Source organism: Hypanus sabinus, chromosome 3 (genome assembly GCF_030144855.1).
Source record: "Hypanus sabinus isolate sHypSab1 chromosome 3, sHypSab1.hap1, whole genome shotgun sequence".
In the NCBI taxonomy this organism is placed as follows: Eukaryota; Metazoa; Chordata; class Chondrichthyes; order Myliobatiformes; family Dasyatidae; genus Hypanus; species Hypanus sabinus.
The window spans coordinates 116,720,283-116,746,419 of NC_082708.1; the positions used below are offsets into that span (position 1 = coordinate 116,720,283).

General features: G+C 39.9%; 1 protein-coding gene across 12 annotated transcripts in view; it reads left to right on the top strand.

Moving 5' to 3' along the window:
• Window positions 1–26,137, top strand: part of znf827 (zinc finger protein 827) — an 89,155-nt gene that overhangs the window by 41,255 nt on the left and 21,763 nt on the right. For all 12 annotated transcript variants that reach the window (XR_009511276.1, XR_009511275.1, XR_009511277.1 and 9 more), the window contains 3 exons: window positions 5,621–5,854; window positions 15,386–15,443; window positions 24,389–24,480. Coding sequence is in view for 8 of the 12 variants with exons in the window: in XM_059964996.1 (XP_059820979.1) it covers window positions 5,621–5,854; window positions 15,386–15,443; window positions 24,389–24,480 (384 nt within the window). In the remaining 4 variants the exon portion in view is untranslated. The remainder of the gene's footprint in view (window positions 1–5,620; window positions 5,855–15,385; window positions 15,444–24,388; window positions 24,481–26,137) is intronic.

Sequence of the window (26,137 nt, forward strand, 5' to 3'; positions counted from 1 at the left end):
ATTTAACTACTCTATTGAGCACACATTGATAATGCCTTTACTCATTTTTCAAAGGACAATCTCTTACCCTCACTTAATAAAGAATGTTACCATTAGTTAACATATAGATAAGCAGTATCCATTGAAGTGTGCTGCTTTCTAAAGTAGCCATTGAACTTGCCAGGTAAAGTACTTGTGTATTGGGCTTTCTTTAGTTTTCTAGAGTGGGATGTAAAATCACTAAAACCTTGTTGTTAATTCAAGATGACAGGTTGGCTGTGGAATTGATTTGTAACTAATCTGATCTCTTTTTTACCAAAGAGGTGATTGGATAAAAAATGTTAACCAGCTTTAGCTAAAATGATGGATTGTTTGCATTCAGATGCAGGGTTTTGTAATTTTTCTCCCTTCCTGAACAAAGGTGCATCAATTCTTAAATTTCCACTTTCCTCACCTTCTCAGTGTTTTACTCTAGATGGAATGTTTCCTTGCATGACGAGGTCAGAAGAAATACTTCCCATTGGTTATTTCTGCAACTCTTGCAGAATAAGTTATTTATTTAATACATGAAGTACTTCACGTACACTAAATTACTTTTTGGAATGAGGCAACAATGCAAGGGGCAGACCAGAAAACCTTTTCAAACACATAGCTACCAATAAATGTGAGCTAAGATCAGTTAATCTGTTTTCCCAAGGTAATGTTGCCGATTCTGAAACTTGGAACACTGCCAAAAAAATCTTTAACATCCATCTGAATAGGTGGTCACAGGACCTGAAGTTACATTAGATGGCAGCTTTCTCCTTTGCAGTATGCTGTCAGTAGCCCATGTGGATTATGGTCAAATTGCTTTTTGTGATTTAGCCCACAAGACAAGTACCATCTGAGCTAAACTACCATGCTTTAGGTCCTGTGAGCCATTTCAGTAAAAGAAATAGACTGAGGAAAAACATGGTACCCAATATCCAATGAGCTATAACCACGGTTGTGTGTAACCTACCTTTATAAGAAAGAACTCACAGCTGCTAGGAATAATTTTTAAGAAGTCTGTTCGTAAAGCTTAATTATTTTCATTTAGGTTTGCTCTTTTTATGTGGAACTTTCTTTTGAGCACAGAATAAATAATTTGAACTAGGTACTTGAGTTATTTGTGGTCACCAGGATGTAAGTGTTCATTTGTTGGGTACCCTTCTGAGTAACAATTCTGCATGGATCCAAATATTCAACGTCCACAATCTCTATTGCCTTGCCTTTCATAATTTCTTCTTCCCTACTTTAAAAGGAGTTGATGAATTTCTGCAAATTCTTAATACTTTCATGCATTTTTATCAGTTTTTTTCTGAATACAATTTCACAGTCTTATTGAAATGACATGTTGAACTTCAGATAATTGAATTTGCACCCACTTATTCACAAACTTGTTAAAAAATAATACTTAAAACTGATAAGTGAGGTGCTGCTTGTAAAGCAAAACAGTTGTTCAAATTATACACTCAAAGGAGCACAGCCTCATGATATTGTCATTGTGAAATTTAAGCCTGTTTGTTCATGGGTGAACCATAGTCCAGGTTTGAGAGGCAGAGAACAGTTGTCATTTGACTTTGTAAACCTTCTTCTGACCTCTAGTGGCAGAAACCAGCTATTGAGCTACAGTATGAATTTTAAGAATCAAGTTTTTGGTTCTCAATCTATAGAATGGAATATTATTTAGCTCAAACTAAAGAAGTGCCAATTTGATTTACTGTTTGATCAAATTATTCAATTATGTGGCCTTTCTCCTTGTTACAGCAAAACCTTTGCCATTTACTTCATAATTTGAATTTTCTACTGGAGTATAACACTCCAGATTAAAATAGTTATTTACATGGCATGGGCTATCATTGATCCTTGTAATAGTTTAACAATAAATACAAAGCAGCATTTTACAAGATTGGAGAACTAAATATTTGATAGCTTTTATGCATTAAGCATTTCTTTCTTTCACTCCACAGAAATCCTGTGTCATTATAGAGGTAGATGATAAACAATCCAACAATATAGTGGCAGTAACTGAATTACAAAACATCAAGATTGAAGGTTCTGGTACTCGTGTCATAAACAAGTTTTAACTTTGCAGGTTTTGCTGGAGTTTAGAAGAATAAAAGTAAATCTAATTGAATGTACAAAATTCTGACAGCTCTTAAGAGGCTGTACATGAGGAGGACGTTTCTGTTGGCTGAGAGGTGGATGGGAGGTTTCCAGAGCCAGAAGAGGCTCAGGTTATGGGTTAAGACTGAACCTATGGAATTCTCTACCACAAAAGGCTAAGGAAACTAAATTGCTAAATGTATTTAAGAAGTAGATGAATTTCTCATCACAACAGGCATTCAAGATATTTGGAGAAAGCAGCTCTATGAGACTGAGATACAGGGTCAGGAATGGTTGTAGTGTTGGAACAGGTTCAGGATCAAATGGCTTACTCCAGCTTTGGTTTTTCTGTTTGTGTTTGATTTCCAGATTTTAATTGCATATGATTTAGTTCTAAAATATTCCTTAGCCTTGCAAAAAAGAATGATTTGTAAAATATGCTACTCTTTTTGGTTCATTGGAGTGATTTTCAAGTTATTACTTTTGACAACTGTCTCTATGCTAGCTAACAGGCTTGGCCAAAAGTTCGACTTGACCATTATCCAGCAATCCCATGTGACTGCATGTGTGAAAGTGAATGAGAGAATGAAAATCAGATTCAACAGTCCTCCTAGCTTGGCACAGTTTTACCTATGTTTACAATATGAAAAAAATAACTGGTCAAGATAGCACACACAAAATTCTGGAGGAATTCAGCAGGTCATCTGGCAGCTATGAAAATTAATAAGCAGTCAATGTTTCGGGCTGAGTCTGTTCTTCAGGACTGGAAATAGGATCCTGCTACTAAACATATCTTTACTTCTCTCTTCTCCCACTTCCCACTTTCTGCAAGAATCATTCCTTCTGTAACTCCCTTGTCCATTTGGTCCTTCCCACTAATCTCTCTCCTGGCACATATTCCTGCAACTGACAAATACCACACATGCCCAATCACCTCCTCTCTTACCTACATTCAGAGCCCCAAACAGTCCTTCCAGGTGAGGCATGACTTCGCCTGTGAATCTGTTGGGATGATCTACTGTATCCAGTGGTCCTGATATGGCCTCCCCTATATCGGTGAGACACATTATAAATTGGGGGACCTCTTTGTCAGGTACCTCCACTCCATCCACCAAAAGCAGAATTAACTGGTGGCAAATTATTTTAATTGATATCTCCATTCCCATTCCGTCACGTCAATCCACAGCCTCCTCTTCTGCCACACTGAGGCCACTCTCAGGGTGGAGGAGCAACACCTCATATTCTTTGTAGGTAGTCTCCAACCTGGTGGCATGAACATCGATTTTTTCCTTCTGGTAATTTTTTTTTCTTCTCCATTCCCCCTTTCCTACTCTTCTATTTCTCAGTCTGGCCTCTTACCTCTTCTGAACTGCCTATCACCTCCCCCTGGTGTCTCTCCTTCCATAGTCCACTCTCCTCTCCTGTCAGATTACTTCTCCAGCTCTTTACTTTTCCCACCTACCTGGCTTTACCTATCACCTAGATCAGAGGTCGGCAACCTGCGGCTCCAGAGCCACATGCGGCTCTTTGATCTCTGTGATGCGGCTCCCCGTGGTTTGTTAGCTTTTGAAATGTAATTCGAAATTTCAAGATTATGGTGATCTTGTACAATCTGAAAACTTTGCGGAGACACCGTTTCCTGGCACATCCGAACCGGCTCACAATTAGCCACCGTTCCGACTAAGGGAGATAGCCTACGGGGGTTTGTGAGTACGTGTCTTTTGGAGCATCCGCGCCCATGGGGACGGGTTGAGGGAGGCTTTAAAGCAAGGCTGTTTAGTTCGAATAAAGTTACCTTTGACTGCAGTGTCTTTATTTTAGCACTGCGTGTAGCACACCGCTACAACGTGTTTTTTTATCACTATTAATATACATCACAACTGCCAATGCCTGACGCCCGCCAGTGCGCGCATTCTTTTAATTCTTCGATCCAAGGTAGGCTACCTACGGAGTAACCTTCAACCCAACGTCTTTTTTTCGGAGTTCAAAATGTTTTTGTTGCATGCAGAAATGTAATTTCGTTTTCTCTGCAGGAGTTCATCAATTTCATAAATGCAACACATTATAGTTTGTTTATACATAGCATAAAGGCAAAAAAAACCCGTTGTATGCAGTGTTATTTCATTTTGTGGCTCCCAGTGTTTTCTTTTCTGTGGGAAATGGGTCCATATTGGCTCTTTCAGTGGTAAACGTTGCCGACCCCTGACCTAGATTGTCCTCCTTCCCTAGCCCACCCCCATGATGAAAGGTCTGGGCCCAGAACATTGACAGTTTATTCATTTTAATAGATGCTGCCTGATTTGCTGAGTTCCTCCAACACTTCGTGTGTGTGGCTCTTGATTTGCAGAATCTCTTGTGTTTGTTGTCTGGGTACTGTACCAATATATGAAAGCATATTACAACTAGAAGTTAACATCTTAAAGGCACGGTTATAACTTTAAGAAACGAGCAGAGAAAGGATGTAAATGAAGTTACTTGTTGAAGTGGAGTTACTTTACTGTATTTTTCATGAATCAGACCTTGTATACTTCCACATTGGTATAAGTGAGGACAGTAAGATGATCCTTATTTCGCTTAAAGCCAGACACTGTTTTCTTGTTTGCAATGTTAATTCTGGAAAGTAATGATAATACTCAGCAATATTGTAAGCATTGTAGAATTGTTTGGGGAAAGCACATTTTCATCTATAAGAACTTGGTGTATTTTTCAACATTCTTCATAAACATTCTTCTCTTCTCGGCCAAAATATCAAGCCCTAGGTTGTCATTCCAAGCTGGAAGCACGTTAATCAATGTTCAAAACCCTGCAGAATTCTGTAATGTCATCTTTTGAGTCCTTAGTCTTTTTGATCAGCATGTGTTTAGAAATCAACAAGCTTAGAAACACGTCAAAGCAAACCATTCATAGAAAATCTTGTTGGACTGAGCTAGTTCTGGTTTTTGAGATGTTGGCAGGTTTCACTGGTTACTGTATGTTTTCTGATGAAACTATAAAATTCAAGTACTACTAAAACTTTTAAATAAGCCCACATTAAACTCCTACAATTGTATTTTCACCCTTTGCCTGTTGCTTTATTATCACCCAACATTGTAAGCATAATATGCTTGTATTTTCTGTTTCGTTGGAAACCAGATACTAAAACTTTTCTGCCTGAGACCCCTGTCCTATTGTAACCATTACTGAAATGTCACCAATTGCAGCAGCCTGTTGATTTAACAAACAAAACATACTGATGATTACAACTGAAAGGTTGATAGAAGCAGATTAACAGGAACTTACAAATAAGAATTGAATGTGAAAATTGGGAGTTTAAAAAAGCAATAGGCAATTACAAAGTTTGTACATGAGGAGTAGGCATAATCAGGTAATTCCTTACAAGGCCAGCCAAGATGGGCTGAATGGCCTGCTTCAGCAGTTCAAACAGGATACAGTATTGTTTGTGCAGTTATATTATTTGTACGAAATCTGTTTTTATTTCTAGCACTTTTTTTATTTCTTTCTTGATCTGTCACAGCTGAAAATAAAAAGGAACAGGGAACACAGGCCATAACAATAAAAGAGGAGCCAATGGAACTGGAAATACCCGATCCCGCATTGCCCCGACTTCCTAATCTTTCATTTAATTGCAAGGCAGTGAAAAGTGAACGGTCGCAGAATTCACCTGAAGTTGTACCTCTCACAGAAATTAAGCTTTTCACTCAAGACATATCAGTGAAGATGGCATCAGAACTTCTTTATCAACTCTCAGGTATTTGTGTTGTTGTTCAATAAATGTACTATCTTGTGCCAGAGAATAATGATTGAAGTATACTGGGAAGAGAGCAATATGCGAACATTTATTTTCTAACTTATATGCCTTTCAGATTCTCTTTATTTTGATGTTGTAATATGATTTCAGTCAGTAAGAATACAGTGATTATCATAAATTATGACCAGTACCTCATGATCACTTTCACTAAAAGGTGCTGCTATCACTAACAAGGTTGAATACCATTTAAAACATAGCTGCTTCCATGAATTTGTAGGAATCAACTATGCTGAGTTGCTTAGCTGGGACCTGATCTAAAGGCTTAACTGATTATTCTTTGCTGCTGACACCACCAATCCTCTTAGAATACATAAATATCAGTGAGTATTTTTCTTTAGCTTTTGCAGTAGTTTTCAAACTTTCTTACTATCTACAGCTTGTTGCTGGTATATTCTGCAATGACTATATTTTCATATTTCTTTTGATAGTTTTTTTTAATCAGACTTATTATAGATCCCAATCATTCATTAATTCTTTATTTCCTCTGCTCAATTATTTAAGGCATGCAGAATTCAATTGAAACAAATATGAATGGCACCTCAGCACATAGTGATATCAGAAGAAGAAGAGAGAAAAACCTTTTGAAGGTGCTTGGTGATAGTGGGTGATGTGATGGAAGCTACTATGTTTTTTTTGGAATGAACATTTAAATTATGTTTTATCTCTGCAAAATAAAAATGTCAAAACAAATAATTCCAAAACCAGAATAAAAGCCAAATCGGTGTGGTATTTCAGTTATTCATCAAATCATTTTATAAATAACTGGTAACTGCTACTTTAAAAAAAAAGTTTTAAAATCTTGTTCCAGAAACCTTGTTGATTCACTCTGTGCATGTCTGTCTTCGGGCTGGTCCAGCCAGTGTAAAGCCATATGTTCATTAGTTACTGGCTTTCTGATCATACAGTTACTGTATGTACAGTACTAATTGTTCTAATGTTCACAATTTGTTTTCAGGGATATTTTGACAGCTAAATCTGCAACAAATATCATCCTTAGTTGCAACTTCATCTGCCTTCTCTATCAGTCTGGCAGAGAGGCACGTAAGGGTTGTGGGGAAAAGGGAGCAAATAAAAGGAAAGTGTTTGCTTCATATGAGCATCTACCACGTGGATGTGAACCATTGGAATCAACTGTTGTAAAGATGTAAATATGTGAGAATGGGTGGTGAGGAAACACACATACTTTACCCTATCTCTGTCTCTTCTATTTCTTTTCCAGTAAAACGGTATCAATTTTTATAATACATTGCTTTTTCAAAATATAAATTTATCTGATGCATTTAGGCTGCTGATTGAATGCTGATAAAGAATTGAGTTGAAACATTGGCTTGTCACTCCCTACTTCAAATGCTGTCATAAACTTTTCATCACTGCTACCTTAATTAAGATGCAACACTGAAATACCTCTTAGCTATGTTTTTACGTGAAGTTTATTTGAATATGTCTGTAAAGTGCTTGTACCAGTGTGAGAGAGAGAAAAGTCCTACAGTAACTAGCATATTGCTATATTCTAGACCAATTTGCTCAAAGCTATTTTTCATAGTTTAGCCTCGTCCACAAGGAAATCCTATGAATATTATGACCAAAGCCATCAATGGAGCAACACATCCTTAAGCCCCTCTGTTAGTCGGGGTTGAGCATGGATGTTGCATCCTAGCTGCTATATGATATGGAGAGCGAGCTGTTGCCCAGGTAGCAGGTTCCCCCACTCCACACAGCTGATGGATCCAAAGGAACGGCCGAGACTGTTGCAGTTTGGCACCAGCAGTGTCACAGGAGTTACCAGCCAGCGTTGAACTCAATGAAGGACTGCCTTAGGGATTCCATCTCTGAATTTACTCTCAAAGCCTTCCTGATGAGTGGGATTAGCTGCAAAGCAACAGAGGTTTGAGATCAGAGTTTTCACAAAACTTAAAACTTTGAGCAACATAAATGATGGGAAATACTGTAGATTTGCATACTTAAACACCTCCTCCTGGTGTTAAAATTTCCCCCTTGTTATCATGCATATGGAGGGGAAGACATTGGAATATTTCCACAATGTCACCTGATTTTATTTCCAGTCATATACAGGGTCTTACAAAGGAAGCCAACAGAATGGATTTGGAAAGGTCTGTGCTTCAATATTATCAGAAAAGTCTAAAGACCAGGAAGAATATGTTCTTTGGTCATGTTTTTCCATAAAGTGCCAAAGAGAAAGGAAAATAAATCAGGATGTTTAAATATGTTTTATAAAAGACCAAAAATGGGAATTGCATAACGATGATTTATTACCATACTTACCAAACTGTTCAATTCACCTTGGGTCCTCTCCGTGCAATACAGCGCTCACCAATTGCCATCCTACCGTCCTCCCTATCACGTAATACTGCGCTCACCAATTATCGATGGCCTTCCCTATCTCTCATCAAAAACTGAGAATGGACTCAAGCATGTAAACACGGTCCTACAGTGCACTGCTATACTGGGCTGAGAGACCTCCAACAAGATTGCTACTGGGGCTGCTCAGTTACTGCCCACCACCGCGAGCACTAGCATTGCGCGTTGCACGAAGTTCAAGAAACTTTTTTTTCAATCATGATTTCTTGCAAAGCCCCTAGTGACGACCTCTCACGGAACACTATGGTTCTGTGGAATTCCTGTTGAGAAACCCTGTTGTAAATACTGCCTATGCACAGTTAAAAGTAACATTATACACTGCATAAGATTATAAAGCAAGTATGTTTGCCCTTTTGAGCTTTATCAAATAATTATTAAAAGGAAGGAAGTGGGAAAAAAAGGGCCCATTACAATTAAACCAGTCTTAGTGTGCACATGACCATTGAAACTCACCTCTTCCAAAAGCTGGTTAAGGCCATGACGGTGCCGAACCCACAGAGTACGTGAAAGCAGCCACCACAGTCCGAATACCCCTCAAAGTCCTTCTTGAATAAACTGGCTCTCTTTTAGGAGTATTATCCCTTCCTCCTTGGAGCCATTCATCTGCACAAAGCACTTGCAACAGGGACTGTCCTTCCAAAGGCATTCTGCAGCACCTTCCCTTCTGTCTCGCTCTGCATCTCCTGTCAAAAGACCCCAAACCAGACTACTGTTCACCACAGATCTCTTTGTCCTGCTCTCTCTAGAACCTTCTCCAGATGCCTCCAGCCTGATTGGCTGACACAAGATTCCTAAGTTGATCAACAGGACATGTTATCTTTATTTTTTTTTTATTTACACACGCTTCATGTCTTTCCACTGTCCGGCCAGGAGACAGCGGATCCAGCTCCGAGGCCTCATGTGACTCCGCTGCCCACGGGACGGGACCCTCCCACCTCACCCAATCCCGACACCGACATGTTATCTTTAGCCAAAACCAAAACATTCTACCACCAGGACACACTGCTTTTGCAGAAAACTACTAAAATGAAATACCTACAGCACAACCAGGGCATTACACTAGTAACAGGTAACATCTGTTCATCATTTATAGTGAGACATTCTTTTTGAGACTGATGCAAATTTAAGTGGTAACAGCTGACCTTGTATGAAGTATGAATAAAGTTTTAATTTCCTTCTATCAAGGTTACAGATATTTTAACAGAATAGGGGTAAGTTGTAGGTTGTTGATGTTTTATTGTACAGTTGATTAGAAGAAAAATAGCAAGGAAAAGATGTATCCAAGTTTTAAAGAGAATTATCAGTTTACTTATATTAATAAATAGAAATTGTACATCTGTTTGCTAAATAAAATGATATCCTCAGCTTTTCCTTGGTTACATTTTGAGTGGCATGTGATAGAAATACAGTTTTTATATGTTAACAGGAGTTTACAATTTTATTTCCATCAACAGTAGATAACAAAATAGATTAACGTACACAGATTTGTGGGAATGAGACCTGCTCTTGGGGTTTCAAAACTGGCCTTTGTTCAGCACGGCAAGGGCTTGGCCTAAGAGCTCCACTTGGCTTCAGAGGCCTGGGATCTTGTGGCTCTGGAAATAGGGGAGGGGGGCAGTGTATTGGAGGTCAGTCCCCCTGCAGGAGATTGGTGTGTTGTTGGAGAAGGAAGCTCTCTGGCTGTGTGCCCAGAGACCCAAGAACTTTGGGCACAGAGCACGGAAAAAGCAATGCAATGGACGTTTAACATTGTAAACCAGCAAGTTGTTTGTTATGTCTCCCATCTCGCTGTAAAACGGAGACAGCTCTTTCTCCCTTATTAGGGAGACATAGAGTCTGTGGTATGTTGAATGTTGTATGTGAACAATGTAATCTTTGGAGTAACTGCAAGTCTTTGTCTTTGCTGATGCCTTGCTCGTGCTTGGTGGCGGGTGCCGATGCTTTGTTTGCCGGTGGGGGGAGGGAGGATTGTTGCTCGCTGCCGTTAATGCGCAGGAGGGAGGGGAGCTGGGGGGGGTGAAATTTGGGGTTCTAACCTTTAACTGTCATCCATTCTTTGGGGGCAGTCCTCTGTTTTTGTGGATGGTTGCGAGAAAAAGCATTTCAGGATTGTATACATTTCTCTGACATTAAATGTACCTTTGAAACTTTTGAGATTCTAGGATGACACGATGCTGAAAATAATCATTGCAGTGCTGCCTAACGATTACTGTACTGGCTTATCCAGGGTTGTATACAGGTGTAACATTACTTAAGCATTTGAATTCTATTTCTTGAGAACAAACCCTCGGGCTTGATGTGGTTTTAATGATTCTGTTTAGTTCATTTGTAACCTTTTACTCACTGGTGAATCTGTGCTCCTGGATCATTTTTCACAAGTATCCCCAAGGACTGTCTGTAGGATACTGGAGATGTCTGAAATTGTATGTAGAACTCTGTTTCTGTGTTCAGGAACCAGCATCCTTTAATGTGACATTCAGCTCGATCAGAAACAAGACTAAGTGATGCTGCCCATTCAGTGAATGATTAATTGCAAGGCTGGCAGTTGGAAAGTCTCATGGCTACCACACAGAGACTCCTGCTGCAGGCAGGCATGTTCATGTTGTAATCCTGGAAGGCTTCCTGACTGCTAAGCCTGCTGTTATTATTTATGACCTAATCCATTATCAAGTGAGAACGCCTGATGCACCATTGCAATGAGAAGGGTCATTGTTAAGTGAGCCATTGAAGCGTAGTGATAGAAAATATGTGAATGTTCATTTTGCCAAGAAAAATGAAAAGAAGGATATTATCTAAATGGTGAGAACTTGAAAAGCTCTGAGGTGCAGAGGGATCTGGCAGTCTCGGTAAATATTAATAAGAGACTAGTATGCTTATATCGCAAGTAATTAATTAGGAAAACGAACAAAGTTATTGTTGCAAGGTGAATTGAATAAAAGGTAGGGAAATATGCGTCTGTTATGTGGAGCATTGTTGAGAACACATCTCGGGTTCAATTAACAGCATAGTACTATTTAAGGAAGATTATTAATTCATTAGAAGCAGTATAGTGGAGGAGAAAGACTACCATATGTAGTCAAAATGCAGGGATGAGGTTACAATTAGACCTTGTTAAATGGCCAAATTGTACTGATGGACTGAATAACCTACTCCTATTCTGAGGTTGTAAATTAGTATAACGGTGATAAATTGGGAAGCTCCATTAAAGAATATGACAGTGGACAGGCAATGACTAACTCAATTAATTTGTAACACATATGTTTTCCTTTGTACCATACAGACACAACACAGAAAGTGGTCCCATGGAGTAAGGGAGAAATTAAAGGTGGTATTAAATCTCAAAAAAAATATTTTAAATATGTTGGGGGAAAAGTAAGTTTGAGGATTTGAAATGATCAAGAGATGAATAAAGGCAGGGAAAATAAACCATGAAGGTAAACTAGCAAGAAATGTGACAGACTCTAAGTGTTTACAGCTATAATAAAAGGGAAAGACTGTTGAGTTCTCTTACACAGATGGGATCTTATTTTGGGGAATGAGCAAATGTCAGGGGAACTGAACATGCTCTTCATTGGAGAAGACATAAAAAACTGTGCGGCAATAATGGAAACTCAAGGGTTTCCACTGGTGGAAATGAGAAAACAAGGGAAACTGGTATTAGTGGAGCAATACTTGTAGTGAGTCTGAAAAGTAATAAAATTCCAGAAACCTGATTGGACACCCCAGATTCTTGAAAGAGTTAGCTATAGATGTGGTGGATATTCTGAATATCTTCTAAAATTCTACAGGTTCTAAAATGATTCCTGCGAATTGTAGGTAGACAAGTTTGAGAAAAGAGGGAGGGAGGGAGAGGGAGAGAGAAAAAATGGGGAACAATAGACCTCTTGTTGGTGATTAGGAAAATGCTAGAATTTGGAAGTGCTATCAAGAGACTTAGAAAATAATATTACACTTGAATTAAGTCGATGTGTATTTATAAAAGGGAAATCATGTTTGACTAATCTATTGAAGTTCTGTAAGGACGTATCTAGTGGGGTAGAAAATAGATTTTGCAATAGATGTGGCAAATTTGTAATTTGAAAGTAGGCCCGACACACGTGGTTGTTGAACAAGATGTGGAAGGAGTGTCCTGTAGCAGCGCAGATTGTTTGTTAATGGGTTAAAACCAGAGAGATTGAATAAATAGGTTTTCTTCAGATGATTAGGCAGTGACTTGTGTAGTACAGCAGGGATAGGTGCCCATACCCTAATTATTTGCAGTCTATATTGATTGAAGCTAACATTTCCAAGTTTTTGATGTGCAATACTAAGTAAGAATGTGGCTAGCGATGAGGCTGAGTGAATATACAACAATGGGAGTTGTGGGACTGTTGAGAAATGAGTTTTTCCACTTTAGCAGAAGAAGAACAGAAATGCTGAAACACGGCATATAGCTGCAACATAACCAATCCCATTTTGTCAAAACTATTCAATGGAGTACAGTCCATCCAGTTTTATACTAAAAATGATACCATTCTTTCATTAGCCCAAATTCAGACAGTTAAACTGGCAGAATTTCTCAGCCTAACCCAATAGAGCATCACAATAGAGGTTTGTTGTCACTGTCATTAGTTGTGGAATTTGTTATTATGTGGCAATAGTACAGTGTAGGTATAACAATGATAAACACCCAGTTTTCCCCAGAAATATGAACAGGTTCTAAACATGATAAAGCAGACAGGTAGAAAACACATTCTATAAGCAAGAACTTGAGAATGTTGTTGTTATTTGTGGAGGCCAGATCCCATTATGTAGCTTGCAGGACAAGTTATGTGTTGGAATTTTGCCCCGCAAATAACGACATTTTCAGTTTCACAACTGATCCTATTTTGGAAGACACAGTTGTAAAATTTCTGGCCTGGTAGAAGAACAAGACATGACAGAAACGTTGAAGAAGCAAAAACATTGAAGAAACAAGAAGAAACATTGGAGCGTAGAAAGTTGAGGGGGGATTTGATCGAGGTATTTAAAATTTTGAGAGGGATAGATAGAGTTGACGTGAATAGGCTGTTTCCATTGAGGGTAGGGGAGATTCAAACGAGAGGACATGATCTGAGAGTTAGGGGGCAGAAGTTTAAGGGAAACACGAGGGGGTATTTCTTTACTCAGAGAGTGATAGCTGTGTGGAATGAGCTTCTTGTAGAAGTAGTAGAGGCCAGTTCAATTGTGTCATTTAAGGTAAAATTGGATAGGTATATGGACAGGAAAGGAGTGGAGGGTTATGGGCTGAGTGCGGGTAGGTGGGACTAGGTGAGATTAAGAGTTCGGTACAGACTAGGAGGGCCGAGATGGCCTGTTTCTGTGCTGTGATTGTTATATGGTTTATATGGTTTATAAACATGATATAATGACAAATGAACTTGGTCAAAAATTAAACTGAATAATAATATACAGAAAGTAATTTCAATAGTCACTTCACAACTGGTGAAATGGGAGAAGCTATCGGTGTCATAAATAGTGGATAAACTTATCAACTTTGATGTCATGCTTATTGAACTGATTGGAAATTCTGGCTAGCAACAAATGACTAGTTGTTGAAACTGTTCCACACTTGTGCAAGATCTGATCATATTTCCAAAATCTGGACATGAGTATGTGTTGTATTTGCAAGAGCACCACAAGCCTGGGACTTCATCCAGAAGGCACTAATACAGCTATAGAACGATGCCAAGAGATGCACTGCTGTTTTCTTGTGAGAACGTGGGTAGCCAGAGTTATCACTGACTTTGAGAAATGGCTTGTATTATAGCATCTTCATATTCAATTTTATTTTTATATGTTAGGTAAATATATTTAGTGTGTAGAAATTGAGTCAGCAGAGAGGTGCAGATACTGTGCTGCTCTTATAACACATGACTGAATGGAGTGAGTTTTTCAGTCTGGAAATTGTGGTGCCAAACAGAACTTCCACCCTTCAGCTGTTTAAATTCAGTGTCTGAAGCTTTTAAAAATGTTGATCAAATGCCATGTAGGTATAACAGAAGGTAATGTACCATGTTTTACTAGGAGCATTTCAGGTGCTGGGCTTCTCTACCAATTGATGCATTGTTGTTGCTGAGACTTTATTCACTGATTCCAGGGTGAGTAGAACTCTGGGATCAAAACTCTGCATCCAACTGAGGCTGTGCAGGGTCCATGGGTAGCGACTCCAGACCGTAAAACTGAAAGATCTGGCCCTATGTGTCTATCTACAGGGCTTAATTGAGAATTAAATGCATAAGGTGAAAAGAGACGTGTTCAGCTAAAAGTAAGCAAAATTGGTGTTCATTGTGGGAAACCAAGAAGCATTCTCTTTGCATCTGAGAAAGAAATTAAAATGTTTTCTTAGAGGAAATTAGGGAGAAAAGGGACTTGGGAATGCATTGCACAAATTAAAAAAGCTGATGGAATGAAGATTGTTCAGAATATAAAAATGAGGAAGTAATGTTTTAGTCAGAGCCTTTTATCAGACCCCACATGCTCAGTTTTGTTCATCACAACTTAGGAAAGATATAATAGCCTTAGAAGTGATGAGGTAGAATTTTAAACATGAAGAATTTTGTAAATGCTGGAAATCCAAAGCAACACACACAAAATGCTGGAGGAACTCAGTAGGTCAGGCAGCATCTATAGAAATGAATAAACAGTCAATGTTTTGGGCTGAGACCCTTTTTCAGGACTGAAAAGGAAGTTGGGGGGGGGGCACCAGAAAGAAACTAAAATTTTGTTAGGACTTAAATTCAGAACAAATGGTAGGTCTTTCAGAATTTAAATCAGTAAGGACTTTAATTCTAGTGTACACCTGATTTAATTAAAAATTTTCAAGACCTAGGTGGATTTTTTTTTGATGGGTAAAGGCCTCTATCAATATATAAGGAGATGGGATTAAACTAAATGACAGGACAGTAAAAGAGTTAAATCACTGTTCTCATTTCTGATCTTAAATTGGCATGTTCTTAAATTTTGTATTTGTGCTTTTAAGTCACAAACAGCAAACAAAAATAATTTCTTCAGACTTTTATTTAAAATCAAATGCATTTTGTAATGCTTTGGTTCTGTTTTGTCCCTTTGTAGAAAAAGTAAGCAAAGCACAAGAACAAGGAAAGGAAGCTTCAGAGTTGAGTAGTAGCAAGTAAGTATCATTGTTTTATTCCAATTTCAGTGCACTTCTATCTGCATGGAAAAATTGCTAATTAACAGAATCTTTCCACTATAACAAAATTGCTGGAAATGCTCAGTAGCACCTATAGAGAGAAATAGAGCTAATATTTCAGTTTGTTGGCTTTAATCAGGACTAGAGCTGGCCAGTGATGTTGTGGTATCTGCACTGGATTTTGGGGCGAATGGTCCTGGCTTCAAATCAGGCCAGCTCCTTTCCCTCTCTACCCCTCTCTGCTTTTCACAGGGATCGTTCCCTCTGTGACTGTCTGGTCCACATGTCCCTCCCCACAGATCTCCCACCTGGTACTTATCCCTGCAAGCATAAGTGCTACACCTGTCCCTACACTTCCTCTCTTACCACCATTCAGGGCCCCAAACAGTCCTTCCAGGTGAGGCAACACTTCGAGAAGGGTCACGGCCCAAAACGTTAACTGCTCATTTCAACAGATGCTGCCCAACCTGCTGAGTTCATCCAGCTTGTTATTACATCTTGAGGCAACACTTCACTTGTGAGTCTGTTGGGGTCATCTATTGCATCCGGTGCTACCAGTGCGGCCTCCTCTACATCGGCGAGAACCGATGCAGATTGAGGGACTGCTTCGTCGAGCACCTCCACTCCATCCGCCATAACAGACAGGATCTCCCAGTTGCCACCCACTTCAACTCTGCTTCACATTCCTATTCGCATATGGCCTCCTCTACTGCCATAATGAGGCCAAACTCAGGTTGGAAGAGCAACATCTCATATACTATCTGGGTAGTCTCCAGCCCCTTGGTATGAACATCAAATTCTCCAACTTCCGGTAATTTCCTTCATCTCCCTTCCCCCATCCCACTTTCACTCTGCCTCCTCTTCCAGCTGCCTATCACCTCTCTCATGGTTCTGTCTTCTACTACCCATAGTACTTTCCCCTTGCATTCCTTCCCCTCCCCCACCCCTTGACCTTTCCTCTTATTGGTTTTTCACTTGGCACCTACCAGCCTTCTCCTTCCCACCTTCCCCCCTTCTTCTTTATGGGGCCTTTGCCCCCTCCTTCTTCAGTCCTGACAAAGGGTCTCGGCCTGAAACGTTGACTGCTCGTCTCCACGGATGCTGCCCGACCTGCTGAGTTCATCCAATTTGTTTGTACGTGTTGATTTGACCACAGCATCTGCAGTGTAATTTGTGTTCAGCTCCTTGCCTGCTTAAGCGTTGAGCTAGCACCCTGGCCTCATTTTTTTTTTTAAAAACAGACAAAAATGGTAAAGAAATAGCAATGTTGCCACCCGATGCACCTCAAGGTGCAGGAAGGAACAACAATGTAGAATGCTGCAAGTCTGGTTCACTGGGGTAGCTGCATGGACTTGGCCAAGTGCCGGGGTGTCACCTGTTGGAGCCACGTAGGAGGGGAGGTGCCGGAGGCAGTGTGGCGTAGCTGGTCCGTCCCAAAAGTGCTTGGTGGATGATAAGCTAGATTGTGTGCTTGTGTGCACGCATGCATTCATCTACAGACTCCTGACGACCTGTTCCTGCCAACGACGTCCTTGCACCATCAATGGATATGTCACTCAGGGACTTAACAGTATATTATATTTTTTCTGTGAATGTGTGTTTACTGCTGCCTTATGCGCTATGTGTGCCTTGTGCTGTGTATGACTGTTGGCACTGTGTTTTGCACCTTGACTCTGGAAGAATGCTGTTTTCATTTGGCTGTATGCATGAGTATTCATGTCTGGTTGAATGATAAATCATTCAACTGGTAGATGCCAGATGCACCACAAGGTGTGGAAATGAACAATAATCGGGACTAGGAATGGTTGAAAATCAGATGTTTTAAGTAGCAAATGTCTGTAGTAAAGTAGAGAGCAAGAGAGTGAATGACTCAAGTGGTAGAGATAATGGTTGTAGCTATGAGAAGGTGATTAGGATTTATAATCACAGCTGATCTGTGTGGATGGAATGAGATCGGGGAGAGGAGGAAAGTGCTAGAAACTTAATGCTAGAAATAGAGAAGGTTATTTATGAAACCTTGGGCTTGGTTCTGTTTCTAGTAGTAATGTATCAGTGGTATGGAACTAGTTCCGATGAGTTCTAACTTAGTGTCATTTAATGAAGTTCAGGAGCTTAGTGATCCATTGTCTTGTCTGAAAAAGGGTCCAGGATGGCAGCGGTACTGCGTCCTAAGTTCTGATCAATAATTTGATTGAATCTTGAAGAAATGGAGATTTTTAGTCAGTAACTGTTAAAGCACTATTTAACATCATGTGTTTACTAGCAAAGGGCAAGCTGAAAACTGGCCTTTATCTCAGTGATTAAAACCTCTTATGAAAAGGCATAAAATCTATCATAATCTGTGAGAATGTCACTTGAAAAATGCAATGGAATTAAATTCAGTTTTTGTTACATTTTAGTGGAATTGTGAAACTGCATTATTTTTACTCTCTTCCTCCAGCTAAATTTGATACTACACAGGCAAGCTTGTTGCTATTCAACTACCTCCTATCATTTTACATTTGATAGCAACAGTGTTTTGAAGCTGTGGCACAGATAGAGGACAAAACTGTGGCAAAGATAAAAACCAAAACGTTACTTTGAAAGGCAGGGATAAAGAGAGAAGTATGTAAAATTTTACATTGAAACAGGGCTGCGTGGCAAGTTAACCCAAAATATCCTGTCCACAGTGGCACAGCAGTTGGCAGTGTTACTGTGCCACTCAAGGGACCCGAGTCCCTCTGGTGCTCCGGCCTCTGGTGCTGTCTGTGTATATATTGCACATTCTTAGTGTGTGTACTGGGTTATGTAAGGGTTCCTTCCCTGAGAACAGTCTTTAAGCTGATGTCTCCTCAAGTCTGAAATATCCATTGTGTATGGTAACCTGTCTGTATCATATCACTTGCTATAATTATTTTATTTAATTTTACATTCACCCTAATACTACCCTTAATTAAACTGTATCCAGTCATTAATGGACATCACAAAATATCTTACCCTGAGAAGGACTTTACACGGGTCATCTGTAACCCTGTACAGAGAATTTTCCCGTACTCTCTGGATTCTTTTTACATTCCAAGATCAGGTAGTTGTGGGTTATTTAACTACTGTGAGTCCTCTAACGTTGATGGTGGAATTAGGATCAAGTTGATGAACTTGTGTCAGAGAAAATATTACCAGAAGTAAAATGGGAAAGTGGAATTGTGCTAAAAGCTGGCATTTACTCAATGAGCGATGAGCAAAATGACCACCTCCTATGTTTCAAGAAATAAAAAGTCGAAGATTCAGGATGACCCTAGTTGAAATCTAGAAGAACACTGACTGCCCAGCTGTCATGCTTTGTGCCTCAGTTAGACTCAGCAAAACAAACAAATGGCCTAATATGACCATGGCACTTCCAAAAGGAATGTTGCATTTATATAATGCTTTGCAGTAAGTGTCTAAATATAAACACAAATCAAGTTTGATAAATTACCTGCAGTATGCTATCTGCCTATAGTTGATTTGCAGTTCAGCATAACAATGCAATAGTGTGTTTCTATGCATAACCCATCCGTTTATTATAATGATTCAACACTTGCTTACATGGAGCTTTCACTTATGCTTAGTCAACCGTTTGCCGATACCGTTTTAAAGCCATACATGAATTGTTTTTTTGTTGTAACAACTTAATATAGAGTATGCAAGATCCCTCTCCTTTGAAAGCTGCTTCTGGACTGATGTTTTAGGCAATGACAAATACTAGATCATAGAACAGTACAGTACTGGAACAGGCCCTTCAACCCACAATGTTGTACTGAACCAATTAAGTTAGTGATCAAATGGCAAATTAAACTAATCTCTTTTATGGACAACGGCCATATCCTTCCATTTTTCTCTCATTGATATGCCTATCTAAACTTCTCTTAAAAGTTCCTAATGTTTCTACCTGTACCATTACCCCAGCCAGTGCATTCCAGGCACACAGTACTCTACATAAAAGTAACTTCCTCCCCTCATCTCCTCTGAAATTGCCTGCCCACTGATATTAGACATTTCAACCCTGGGAAAAAGATACTGTCTCCGTTTACTCTATCTATGTCTCTCATAATCTTTTAAACCTTAGCCTCAGATCTCGCCTCAGCCTCAACCACAGCAGAGAAAGCAACCAAGTTTGCCCAACCTCTCATTATAGTACATGTCCTCTCATAATTACCCTTTACCAGGCAACGACCTGGTAAACTTCTTCTGCACCTTCTGCAAAGCCCTGACATCCTCTTTATAATGGGGCAACCAGAACTGTATGCAACCATCCAGACATGGCCTAACTAGAGTTTAATAAAGCTGCAACATAACTTCCTGACCTTTGAACCCAGTGCCTCAACCAATAAAGGTAAGCATGGCATATGCTTTCTTAACCACCCTGTAAACCTGTATAGCCACTTTCAGGGAGCTGTGAACTTGGGACTCCAAGATCCCTCTGCTCATCAACACTGTTAAGGGTCTTGTCCATAACAGTGTACTGTATCTTTACATTTGACCTACCAAGCTGCAACATTTCATATTTAGCTGAGTTAAACACTGTCTGCTATTTTTCTGTCTGTATCTGTAGCTGATCTGTATCCCATTGTAATCTCTACCAATCTTCAACACCATCCACAACACCAACAATCTACAAACTTACCAACCCTCCTATTTACATTTTCATCCAGTTTGTTCACATGCATCACCAGCAGCAGAGGTCCCAGTGCAGATCCCTGTGGAATAGCACTAATCAAGCACTCCAGCTTTGACCACCACTTTCTGTCTTCAATGGACAAGCCAGTTCTGATTCGAAACAGCCAATTAAGATTCCGTGTATCGTACTCTTCTGGATGAGCCTTCCATGAGGAATCTTGTCAAACATCTTACTAAAATCCATGTTATCAACATCCACAGTTCTACTTTCAACATTCACCTCTTATCGTCAAAGGAACTCAGTCAAATTAGCAAGATACAACTTGCTCTGCACAAGGCCATGCTTGCTCTCTCTAATTAAGCCATAGATTTCCAAATGCTCATAAATCGTATTCCCAAAAATTCTCTTCAGTTGCTTTCCTACCACTGGCATGAGACTCACCAGTCTATAGTTACCAGGATTATCCTTGGTTCCTTTAAATAATGGAACAAAATAGGCTACTCAGTAGTCCTCCAGGACCTTGCCTAGAGGACACAAAGATATTGGTCAAGGCCTCAGTAATCTCTTCTCTTGCCTCTTAACCTAAGATGTATCCCATTAGGCTTTCACCTTAATGCTCTTTATGAGACCCAGTACTACCTCCTGCTTTGCCTCAAAATGCCCTTGCATATCAATACATTGTTGATCTCCCTAACCCCAACGTCCTTCTCCTTGTAGATGTAAAATACTCATTAAGGACATCGTTCACATGCTAGCACCCAAGCAAATGTACTTCCCTATATCCTTGAGTGGTCCCAATCTTCCCTAGTGATCTTCGTACTCATGTATGTATAGAATGCCTTGATTTCTCCTTAAACCTACTTGTCAAGGACTTTTCATGGTCTCTGCTGTCTTTCCTAATTACCTTCTTGAAATCTTTTCCGGCTTCTTTATAATCCTCAAGGGCACTGTTTGATTTTCTTCTTAACTAAATTCATCACTTCTCTCGACATCCAAGGTTCTCTTACCTTGCCATCTTTGTCCTTCCTTCTGACTGGAACATGTCTGTCCTGTACTCTGTGCAGATGTTATTTAAATCCCCCCACGTGTTGGATATGGAATTGCCCGTAAACGGTTTCCCTAGTTCCTGCCTAATGCTCTCGTAATTCGCCCTGCTCCAATTTAATGCTGTCTAGCAAGGTCCATACTTATCTATAGCAATCTTAAAACTTAAGGAGTTGTGATCGCTGTTCCCTAATTGTTCGCCCAGTGAAAGGTCAGTAACCTATCCAGGTTCGTTACCCACCTCCAGGTACAGTATAGCCTCTCCTCTTGTTGGTCTATTTACATATTGATTTAAGAAACCCTCCTGGGTGCACCTAACAAATTCTGAATTCTGTCCCATCTAAAGCTCTTGAACTAAGAATGTCCCACAGTTTATAATAGAGAAGGTGAAGTTCCCCATGACGACAGCCGTACTGTTTTTACACTTCTCCTTAATCTGTCTGCATACTTGTTTCTCAATGTCCAGCTGGTTATTTGGGGGGGGGGAGTCTGTAGTACAATCCCATCAGAGTGATTGCACCCTTTCTATTTTTCAATTCTATCCATATAGACTCAGAGGACAAGCCCTTCATTATTGTCTCCTTTGAGTGCAGCTGAGATTCTCACCCTAAATAGTAATGCAATTCCCCTCCCCACCACACCCCTTTACCTCCCTCAAAACCCTGGGACATTAAGCACCCTTTCCTGACCCTGTGTCAAGCAAGTCTCTCTGACATCCACAACATCATAGTTCTACGTAATGATCCATACTGCAAGGTCATCACTTTTACCTATAGTCATCCTAGCACTGAAACATACACACTGAAAGCTGTCTGTCTCATCATATCTATTACTCTGTTTTTACTGGCCCTAACAACTATCTACCTTCTCATCCCTTCACTTTCTTATCTGGTGCTGTGGTTCCCATCCCCCTGCCAAACTGGCGAGCCTCCCAGTCAGGATATTGGCTCTCCTCGAGTTTAGGTGCGACCTGACCCTCTTGTACAGGTCACCACTGCCCCAGAAAATGTTCCAGTGATCTAAGAACCTGAAACCCTGCCCCTGCACCAGGTCCTTTGTCACTCATTCATCTGTACTATCATGCTATTCCTGCTCTGACCAGTACCGAGTAACCCAACATTGCTACCTTGGAGGTCCTGCTCTTCAGCCTCTTTACTAACACCCTATACTCACTGTGTTGGACCTCTTCCCCCGTTCTACTTACGTCAATGTTGCCAATGTGCACCACTTTGGATGCTCATCCTCCCCCCTGAGAATATTCTGCAGCTACTCTGAGACCTCCTGGACCCTAGCACCTGGGAGGCAACACACCATCCTTGCTTATCTTTCATGGCCCCAGAATGTCCTTTCTGTCCTCCTACCTATCTCTGAGGCTCAACCAAGAAGAGTAAGGCAGTCGGCCACAGTACCCTGGTTGCTATTGCTGTGTCCTGATAGATCATTGCCGCAGCAGTATCCAAAAGGGTGTACTTGTTGCTGAGGGGAAAGGCCATAGGGGATCCCTGCACTGACTGCTCACTCCCCTTACTTCAGATGGTCATCCATCTACTAACTGAAGCCTGCATTCTGGGTATGACCACCTCAGTAAAAGTCTCATCTATGAGGTTTTTGGTCTCCCAGATGGTCCTGAGTACACTTAGCTCCAGCTCCAGTTCCTTGACCTTGTCAGTCAGGAGCTGAAGTTGGGTGTGTTTCTGCAGGTGCAGTCATTAGAGAGACAATTAGGTAACTTGCAATGCTGTATCTTAAAGGTGTAATGTTGAGGCTTTATAAGGCACTGGTAAGGCCTTACTTGTGAGCAGTTTAGGGCCCCTTGTCTAAGAAAGGATGTGCTGACACTGGAGAAGGTTCAGTGGAGGTTCACAAGAATAATTCCGAGAATGAAAGCCTTACTACATGAGGATCAATTGATGGCTCTGTCCCTGTACTTATTGGAATTCAGAAGAATCGGGAGGGGGGGGGGGTAGGGGATCTCATTGAAACCTATCAAATGTTGAAAGGCCTCGATAGTGGAAGTGGAGAGGATGCTTTCTATTGTGGGGGAGTCTATGACCAGAGGGCATAGCCTCAAAATAGAGGGGCATCCTTTTAGGGAGATGAAGAATTTCTTTAGCTAGAGAGTAGTGAATCTGTGGAATTCTTTGCCACAGACAGCTGTGATGGCCAAGTCTTTATTTATATTTAAGGCAGAGGCTGATAAATTCTTGATTAATCAGGCATAAAGTGAAGGTGGGAGATTGGGGCTGAGTGGGAAATGGATCAGTCATGATGAAATGGCGGGGCAGACACGATAGGCCAAATGGTCTAATTGTTCTGTATCTTATGGTCTTATAGGAGGAGCATTCCACTGCTTTAATGTCATCCTGTCTACGCTTGTTATACAATGCCTTTGGCTCTAACTTATGTAATCAAATAAATGACTCCGAAAGAATCAGCATCCTTAACCTCTGCCTGTTCTCACTGAAGCCTTTTGAACCAAAGCCTGGCCACTCTAACATTGGCCCACTCCCACAATGGCCACTCAGCTTGAACCTAACTTCTTTTTATTGGCCTTTGCTAAGTTACTAATAACCCAAGAGATCTCCTGCGCTGCAGACAAGTCCCAACAGGCACTGCTTATTTTTTGAAACTGGCACATAAGTTATGCAAGGAAACTATTTCCAATGCTGTCTGTGATCGCTCACTCCATGTCCTAACAGGCATCACTTAGTTTTTAAAATTGGTGTGTAAACTCTGCAAGGAGCTGTCTCCAACACTCTCTGCGTTCTCCCATTCTGCAATCAAGTCCTGACAGGCACCACTAACTTCGTGGGGTTTTATTTTCCAATTGCTAGCTAGTAATTCTATCTATAATTTTTGTGCAAGTGTGTGAAGGTATAATGCCTGGCAGGAGAGAATTAAACTGGCTTTTATGCATCAGATAGTCAAATATCCAGCTAACTGGTTTGCATGAAAAAGCTAATTTATTGAACTCTTGAACAGTCATAGATTCTTTTTTATATGAAATCATTGTGTGAAATTGTGAAATGCTCTGTTAATTTTAACCAAGGTTAGATTCACACGCTGACCCTTAATGAAAAAGGATAATCTGTGTTTCCGCTACCACCCAGTTTCCTTGAACTTGTTGCTAATCGTTTAACTGCAGTTTAAGAAGTAATGTTTTAAGTGTGTAGTTAATTAAAATAGTCCATGTTAGAATCTTCATTAACAGTAATTGTTGGGGTTTGGTATTCTTTTGATGCAGTTCTTCATGTGAAGAGGTATTTAGACAATCACCATTTGTTTCAAACTTGAGAGATTCTTTATCTAATCTCCATGCAAGACCATCATCGCAAGGTAGATGTTCTGTAAAGTTTCATTTTCTGCCTATTTCATTAAATAGTTGTTGTTTTACAACTTATGGTGGTACGCTTTACATTAATCCACCAGGAATTTAATTATTAAAATGCAGTTTCCTTGTTTGTATTGAATACTTGAATGGTGTTTTTAAAATGTGTAAATTTGAAAATGAAAAGAAGTGCATGCAGACATCAAATTATGCGGGTAACAGAAAGTGCTATAACTGTATTTCTGATCCACGCGTGTAATTCTCTGATATAATTCTCCACATATATAGTTCCTTGCTACCACAAAGCATAAGTTAATTTATCTAAGAAAAATGGGTAGCTTGCAGTTTTTAACACAGGAGTCTGTCCACAATATGCAAAAGAATGGTCTCAAGCTGTAAGCTATAAAAATGGCTGCAGTTGTGATACATTTGGTGGTGTCAAAATTCTTCTGCAAGTTTATGTCTATTGTTGGCTTTATGATACTAGAAAGAAGAACTTCATTTGGCTTTAGAGCTTTTATCTTTTAAAGCTATTCAAATATGACAATATATTGGAAAATATGACAAATATGATAAATATGAATTTAAATGAAGAATATAAGATAGTGAAATAACTATCATGTGATGTCAACATTGCGTAGATTTTGTGTTATTCCTCCCTCTCTGTTAATTGAGCGTTTTCTTATGGTCAAGATATCCAACATGCTTCCTTTCTGCAGATGAAATTTATTTTGATGCATTCACAAGAATCACTCTATTTATTTGAGATATGTTAACTCTGGGTATTTTGCATGGATAATTGAGGAAAAATGAGACGATGATAGCAGTGCTATCATAAATTGCCAGTTAGCACTGTAAGGAACTTTTTGAAATAGTTTTATCAGTGCAGAGAATCTGATTGGGGGAGAGCATTGTGCTGCTGATCAGAATTAGCATTGCAGCAGTACTTTAGAGTAGGTATCTGGAGGGTTCGGCTAAGTGGGTTTATATGGATAGAATTTGGGAACAAAAGTGTGGTATTTATTTCAGGTTATGTTTTAGGCTTCCAAATAGTTAAGTGGGTATTAGGAGAACAGATATGCAGACAGAGGTATAAAAGCAATAGGGTTGTAGTAGTAGGAGATTTTAACTCTACTAATAATGACTAAATTGCCTTTGTGAAAGGGGCTCGGATAAAGTGAAATTTGTAAAATGTATCCAAGAGGGTTTTTTTTAAAAAAACAGTAAAAGTATTTTACTATCTGGAGAGTAAAACTTGGGCTTTACTGATTGAGGAATGGGGAGTGGCAAGAGATCTCTGTGGAGGGGGCTTTTAGGATTAGTGACCATTGTCGGTAAGCTTTAAGGTAGACATGGAATAAGCCAGGCTTGGATCGGGCCCAAAACTGGGGGAAGGCAGATTTTAATGGTATAAGATGAATTGGCGTGTCCCTGTAATGGTAAGAAACAAACGTTATATGGAACTGTCCAAAAGACATATATATATCTAGGGTGCCTAAGACTTTTGCATGATATTGTACTTGTCAATATGGGGCAGAGAGTCGGTTTGTATATCTGGTAGGAGCAAAAGATGTTGGGACTGGCAAGGGTAGAGTGCTGTGGGAGGGGTGTGAGACAGGTAACAAAGAAAGAATGCCGGGGCAGGGGGTGGTGCTAGTGCAGACA